This window comes from Raphanus sativus, chromosome 2 (assembly GCF_000801105.2).
Source record: "Raphanus sativus cultivar WK10039 chromosome 2, ASM80110v3, whole genome shotgun sequence".
Taxonomy (NCBI): Eukaryota; Viridiplantae; Streptophyta; class Magnoliopsida; order Brassicales; family Brassicaceae; genus Raphanus; species Raphanus sativus.
Window position 1 is genome coordinate 15251464 of NC_079512.1, and position 7385 is coordinate 15258848.

General features: G+C 34.0%; 1 protein-coding gene across 1 annotated transcript; it reads right to left on the minus strand.

Annotated features, from left to right (window-relative positions):
- Positions 1–1023: 1023 nt before the first annotated feature.
- LOC108835364 (uncharacterized) lies at positions 1024–2630 on the minus strand. Its single transcript, XM_018608628.2, has 3 exons — positions 2484–2630; positions 1767–2384; positions 1024–1686 (listed from the first exon to the last, which is right to left on the minus strand). The coding sequence occupies exons 1-3, from the start codon at positions 2628–2630 to the stop codon at positions 1024–1026; spliced, it is 1428 nt and encodes a 475-aa protein (XP_018464130.2).
- Positions 2631–7385: the final 4755 nt, after the last annotated feature.

Genomic DNA, 7385 nt, shown 5'->3' on the forward strand with positions numbered 1-7385 from the left:
GAAGAAAATCAGTCAATTTATGGGCTTTTCTGTTCGGCGAAAACTTGATGAATGCAGAATAAACTTGGAGGCAGAACATAACACTCATGAAAGCAACACGTTTTGGGGTCCAAAGGTTCAATGTTGTCTTCACTCGCCACATAAACATAAATGCATCCATTTCCTGAATATTCACAATGAAAATAAGAACATGTAGCAAACAAGATGTTTTTACAAATTTAAATTCACCAAATTAGGAGAAGATCTCCTTACCTCGTTTCCAAGCCATTTCCCAGGACTTACTACCCTTGTAGCGAGAAACAAATTTAAGATTGTAGGCCCAAGCGGTAAAGAAATTGGATTCAAAGCCCAATCCGTGAATCCTTTCCATGATTCCTCGGAAACTTTATACATTGACGACTGTGGAGAACCATCTAGGGGCAATGGTGAATCGCTAAGCTGGAGTGTTTTACCTCTGTACAATTTCCTCCACTGTGACGGCAGTGGAGCTGTATCTTTTTCTTTCTTTATTGGTTTAACTTTTGAACCTCGGACCGAACTCATTGGAGTCCACCAGTCATCTTCCTTTGGGGTCTGAGATGGGTCAAAGTCTGTCACATACGACGCCTGAAAAAGCCCATTAACACCTTGCGTACCCATCCCGTGAATGATATCATCTTCTTGAATAAAATTCACATCGAATGCACTCTCTAATGGTTCATGTTATGTCACAATAAATAATCAATTAACAGCATAATATTGAGCACTAAATCCATTACATGAACATTTTACAAATAGTTTAACTATTTCATACACCAAACACAAGCATTACATTAATATCTTACATAGTTGTGAAAACAAGACACTAACAAACCAACCAAGTAGATACCGTAGATGAAACAAGACATTAACAAACACAAGCATTACATCAATTAACAGCATAATATCTCACACCTACTTCCTGGCCGATACCGTAGATGAAACTAGCACAAGAGACAGGTAAACCAAACAAGCCAAGATTAACATTTTAGAGAGTGGGGCAGACTAGTTTTTCTTTACCCCGCGTTTAGACCTCCTCAACGATGACTGTGAAGTCGAGGGCGTCCTCGGCGATGGCTTGCTCGGTGATGGCTTTCTCGGTGATGGCTTGCTCGGTGATAGGTGTCCAAGCTCAACTTCAACCCTTGCTTCCTTACGTGAATCTCTAAGCTCTGCCTTCATCTGCTCAAATTTCTCATCCATCTGTTTCTGTAGCCTCTGCTCCATTCCAGAGAAATTCGCCTCAAATAACTGGGTCATAAAAGCTTTCATGTCTTCACTAAAAGGTGCTTGCTTTGGTCCACTAAAGAGAACCTTATGCTTCCTTTTCTCTATACCACGATCCGGAAACCTCTTCTTTCCCTTTCCCTTTCTAGACGACACATCACTCGTTGATCCTCTTGGAGTCTGAAAGTCTTCATCACTCTCATTCCCATTTCCTTCACCATTCGCAGCTTCTTCAACATTCACAGCTTCATCATTAAGATCTAAAGAAATCTCCGGAGTGTTTTCGTACTCCCAGATGTGCTCACCGAAATCATACTTCCTACATATCATCTCCTTCAGAACGATGATTCTATCATCCCTCACATCACCAGCTCTGCGAAATTGGTCATCCTCGACAACATTCATATTCCCTGTCCATGAGATGTATGGAAAAGTGACATCCTACAGAAGAAAGGTAAAGAAAGTTAATCCTAAAAGCTCATTTGAAAGTGGATTAAGGCAAGGTAAATAGAAATAATTACCTCGTTTGTGAAGATGCTCTCCAAGTGAATGATCTCGTCATATGACACCTTCGCAGCTCCCATCCAGTTAACGCATCTAGGACCATCCTTAAAACCCTTGACCAGCTTTTTACCACAGAGCTTTCCAATCTTTGGTACAGCTTCCATTGCCCAAATTTGCAAGGCGTAGGAGAAGCCACCGAACACGTAACTAGTAGTCTTCTCAGATAGGAAGTCACGCGTTTTTACTACTGATTCGCAGAGGAAATCATAAGCAGCAACTCCCCAAGGATACCTACGAAGCTTCTCAAGATCCATGACCACCTTGATGTATTTGAGGGGGATATTAGCCTTCTCATCTCTCGCTAAAACCACATACATAGTGATGCAAAGGTAGACCAATCTGATGCGATCTGCATTACGCCACTTCTTCACCGCATTCTTGTGCTTAATCCACAGATTGTAGATTGTAATCCCTTCTTTCTTCCTCAAGACCCTGCTCCAGAACCCATCATCATCATCCCAGTCACTGAACTCCTCAAGCGAGATACTAGTATTGCACTGAAGCCCGGTTACTGCGTGGAACTCTTGCAGTGAAAACCGAAGTGCTCTCCTCGCAAAGACAAACCAGAGCTCGTGCTGTTTGTAAGTCACCAGCTCCCTACACAAGAAGCTGTGTATCACTCTCGCAGAGAACCCAAGACTATTCTCATGCAGCTTAAAAATCTAACTAAAAACCGGATCTTTCTTCACTTCTCTCAACTCATTTGGCAGCCATTCCTCCAACTTTCTGATAATGAAGTCGATCCTGCAGTTGTTGTTGATCTGAGTCACTTGGGTCTCCTCGCCCTCCTTAAAAATTCTCTTCGGTAAATCTTGAGACATATCTATAAAACATGAAAAAATTGTGAGTTCAAAAGTATCAATATAATCACACAATAATGAGAGCAACAACAATCATGTCTACAATGAACACATACACAATCGGATAGCAAATGGTATAAGACATGTCCAATTTCAAAATCAATATACATTACAATCGGACAACATACATTACAATCAGAAAACATCTACTCTACTGAATTCTACAGACAAATATACATTACAATCGGACAACATCTACTCTACATGAACAAGAGTTCAATCGGGCAGCAAATGGTATAAGTTATCAAGACTCGATTTTCCTCTTTTCCACTGAATTCTAAGATTTCTAAGAGCAAGATACATTACAATCGGACAACAACTAGTCTAAGATGTCAAAACCCGAATTATCCCCCTTTCCAAAACCCTAAATCGTTTTGATACAAATACAATCAAATATATATACAATCGGACAACAACTAGTCTAAGATGATTAACCAAGACAAAAATGCCAATTTCAGTTTAAGAAAGATGAGAAATTAGGTTTACAAAAAGTTAGGGTTAAAGGAATCAATAGACGAAATCGAATACCTTGTGTGAAGAGACGTGAGATTTTGATGAATTTGAGGGAAGAACACTTCGATTTCGAGTTGACCCGTCCGACGAAACTCCTAGGAGAAGAACAAAGAAGATTTTTGTTGCTTAGTGTGTGAGAACGAAGAAGAGGATGACGATAACGAGGATAGAGTGATAATGAGCCGACGAACCCGATGAATCGAAGGGTTTACTCCAAGAAAGAGTACATCGCCATTGATGGAGTGGAGAGCTTCGGCGGAGAAGATGAGAGTGAAAAGGGTAAAGCGAAATACCCTAGTTACTTTTAACTTTCTTTATGTTTTTTCTTTTTTCTAATGAATTAATTTTTAATCAATATCGATTGTTAAAATGTATTATAAAAAAATCATATTAATCTATTTTTAAGGGTATTCTGGTATTTACAAAAATTAAAATCCTAGTTTCCAAAAAAATACACTAGAAATCCTAGTGTGACAAATCCTAGTTCAAAGTGTGCTAAAAATCTAATTTTCCCTTTAAAAAAATACACAACCATAAATTAATTGGTGGACCCTACTTTTCTTTTTGGTGATCGGGAAAAAACTCACATTAATGGGCATCACCTCTCTTTTCTTCTTCTTCATCATTTAAAAAATAAAGAATCTGGAAACATTTCTTTTGTCGTCGAAGTCTCCAGCTACATTTTCAGATCACCAAAAAAAAAGGTGATCATAGTGTAATTTTCAGATCGTGGGGACATAAATGGCCAATTCTGATATTTCCCACAACTGGTCCTCTGAATTAAAATTATTTTCATTTTGGACCATAAACTTTCAATTGTACAGAAAGATCTATTTTTATCCCAAATTTCAGTTGTACATTCTATACCCTGTCAAATGCAAAACATCTAAATGTATCCTAAAATGACTCATATAAACTTAAAAATGGTAAAAACTATTAAAATAGCAAGACATCAATACACACATGAAACTTAATTAAGGTTTGATAATTATGAAGAAAAATGAGAATAATTCAGTGAAGAAGGCTAAATTAACTAAATTGAAAAGGGAAAAAATCAAAATTATCCAAAATATCAATTATCATTTAATTTGTGCAATGTACAACCCTGTGTACATATGGACAGAGAAAATCATGTGTACACATTGACGCTACTTTACAGTACTAATTGTAAATTACTAATGTATCTGAAAAATTAATCAGGTATATCATGTAAATATGCAAGATATCAGTGTATCATTTTTTATTTTTGAAAGGTTAGTTAATAATAAACATTTTATTGCGAAAATTATCTCATGGAAAGCATGAAGTGCTTTTTATTTTTTTATAAAATAAACAATTTTATTTCTATGAAAAAATTTGGGCTTCTGGTTAAGTTGCAAAATAAAATTTATGTTTCTAGCAAAAAACATAAGAGATGGTTTTGATTAAATTTTTTACAAGTTGACTGGTGTACATATGCATCATTGTACATGTAGATAGTGAAATTTTGTATACATATGACTAAATATATATATCATTATAAAAACGTACACAAAAATGATTCATACCCCATTGATATGTTATGATTTTACTGGTATTTAGAATTTCATTCAGTACATGTGAATCATTGCTCAAGTTGACATATGTACATGTGTATCTTTGTACATGTTTATCATGTGCATGTGGATAGTGAAATTGTTTGTACATGTCGGAATGTATAAATGCCTACATACATATATTATTACAACAATGTACCTTATTTATTTTGGAATGTACAAATACCTACACACATATATTATTACAACAATGTACCTTATTTATTTGCAATATAAACATTTGGGGCAGAAACAAAAATAAAACAAATGGTAGGGACTAATGCTGCAAAATCGAAAAATTCTCTTGGTCTAGATTCTATTTTAACAGTCTTGAGGAAAATTCATGATTTGGTCAAAATCCATTAACAAATCATGAATTTGGGAATTTTATAGCACTTGGGTGATTGACTTTGGCTTTTGGTGTGAATCAAAACTCAAATGGAAAAAAAAATTCAAAAGGAAGAGACATGATGAGTTGTTGCGCAGGGGCGAGGAGAAAAAAAAAAGACATTGTGATAGAACATGTACGATAGCTGAGCACGGGTTACAAGACAAAAGTTGCAATTTTTTTTTCTAAAAAATAAGTTTTCCACCAAGAAAGGAAAAGAGAAAAATATCTGTTTCAATTTTTTATTATTTAAAATGCTAACCTTGAAAAAGAAACCAAACAAGATGTTTCTGGTTTTATCTTGGTTAAAGAAAAGTACTTCAGTAGTCAGAAGTGACTTACAGTGTAATAAAAACTTAAAAAGTGACATAGAATGTAAAATTCTCTAAAAAAATAGAAGAAAAGAGAGTGAAAGAAAAGAGAGTGTCAAAAGAAGGAAAAAGAGTTCAAAAACAAGAGCAAACATGTGGATGAGAAGAAATGTAGCTGCAGTTTATTTTGGTGTATAGCTATGTACGATATCTGCAATTGAATCTTCGTGTGTCAAACTAAGCTGCATGTCACCAATTAGTGTGTCAGACCCCAAGGGCTTTCTCGACATTTTTCAGGGCTAATTTTATGGGTTAAGCTGATAATGTCCTATCGATGGTAGATCTCCAATTTGAGCCTCTTCTATGGGTAAGATGCTAATTGTCCCATAAAAATAAACAAAAGAGATAATGTAAGCCTATTGCAGATTTTTCATGTACGCATTAGTCAAATATCTTATCCCCTATATATTAAAGAAGTATTCTAAAAAAATGTGTTCACACTATACGATATGTGTCAGTCTCACAATGATTTAAGAATAAACATTCACACTTTACATAAATATTTTTACAGTTTACATAAATGTGTTCACATTATAATACTTTATGTTTTGTTTTTAATATAAAAATTACATGTAAAGTTCCAAAAAATATGAATTTAAAATCTAATTCAACAAATTAAGACATGATAAAAAACAATCCAAAACCAACTAATATTCAAATTAGGGCTGTTTAATATGCTAAAACCGAATAGTACCGAACCTAACCGAACATAAATAGTTGATATGATTTTGTTTTGGTATATACCATACAAACCGAATGAATGTGATTTTATAAAAACCGTATGATTTAGATATGGTTTGGTTTATAACCGATTAAACCAAAAAAAATCCATCAAATGTAGAAACATGTAAATATTTATATATTTATAACGACACATGAATATATATTTGTTATATAAGTTGAACTATAATTATAATTTCTAAATCACTTTAACTATAATTAAATAAAAATTCACTGCAACTGAGGCTTCTTATTTTCTTAGTCTTTCTTTTTTATCTCTTTTCTTTATTCTAATATGTAATATGATCTCAAACTAAATAATTATGTTTTTTGGTATTCAACTGAATAAACCAAAAACCGATGGTATATAAACCTAACTGAACCGAAGTAAATATGTATTTATAATAGTAGTTATATTTTACTAACCGAAATACCGAAAACAAAACCAAACCGATATCCGGATTGAACACCCCTAATCTAGATAAAACCAAACTATTGTTTCATTCTCTAAAACATAATGAAAATAAAACTTCATCTCGCGCAAGGCGCATATCTTATCATAATAATTGTTATTGACCAAAATGCTGAATATTTTAGGAAAGTTTTTTTCCAATTATACAAAATTTACTCTAATTATGGTGGAAATCATCCAATGTATTGGAATATGTCAATAACTACACCACATTTATGTTAATATATGTCTTATGTATGAAGTAACAATTAATAAGGTAATAACATTATATTCACTCTAATATGGTGAAAACCATCCAATGTATTAAAACATGTTAATAACAATATCATGTTTATCTTAATACATGTCACATATGCGAAGTAACAATTAATATGGTTACATCATCAAAATCAGGTTAATTTATTTGATTTCAAACTTAGTCAATGGGGTCAATACTTAATATTTTAAAATTAACCCCATTAACTAAATTCGACCCCACCTAACTCCTTAACCTGATTCGTGTTCGACTTAAATCACTTCTTTTCCCTAAATCGAAATTAGGATTCATAAAAAAAATTGATTTGTAACATAGAAATATCTTACCCGATGAGGCTGTGTCATCTTTGTTCGTAATCGTACCCGAGTCCATAAAAATTGGAATCTCTGCAACAAGCTACGAAGCGAGCCCCAAACAAAGTG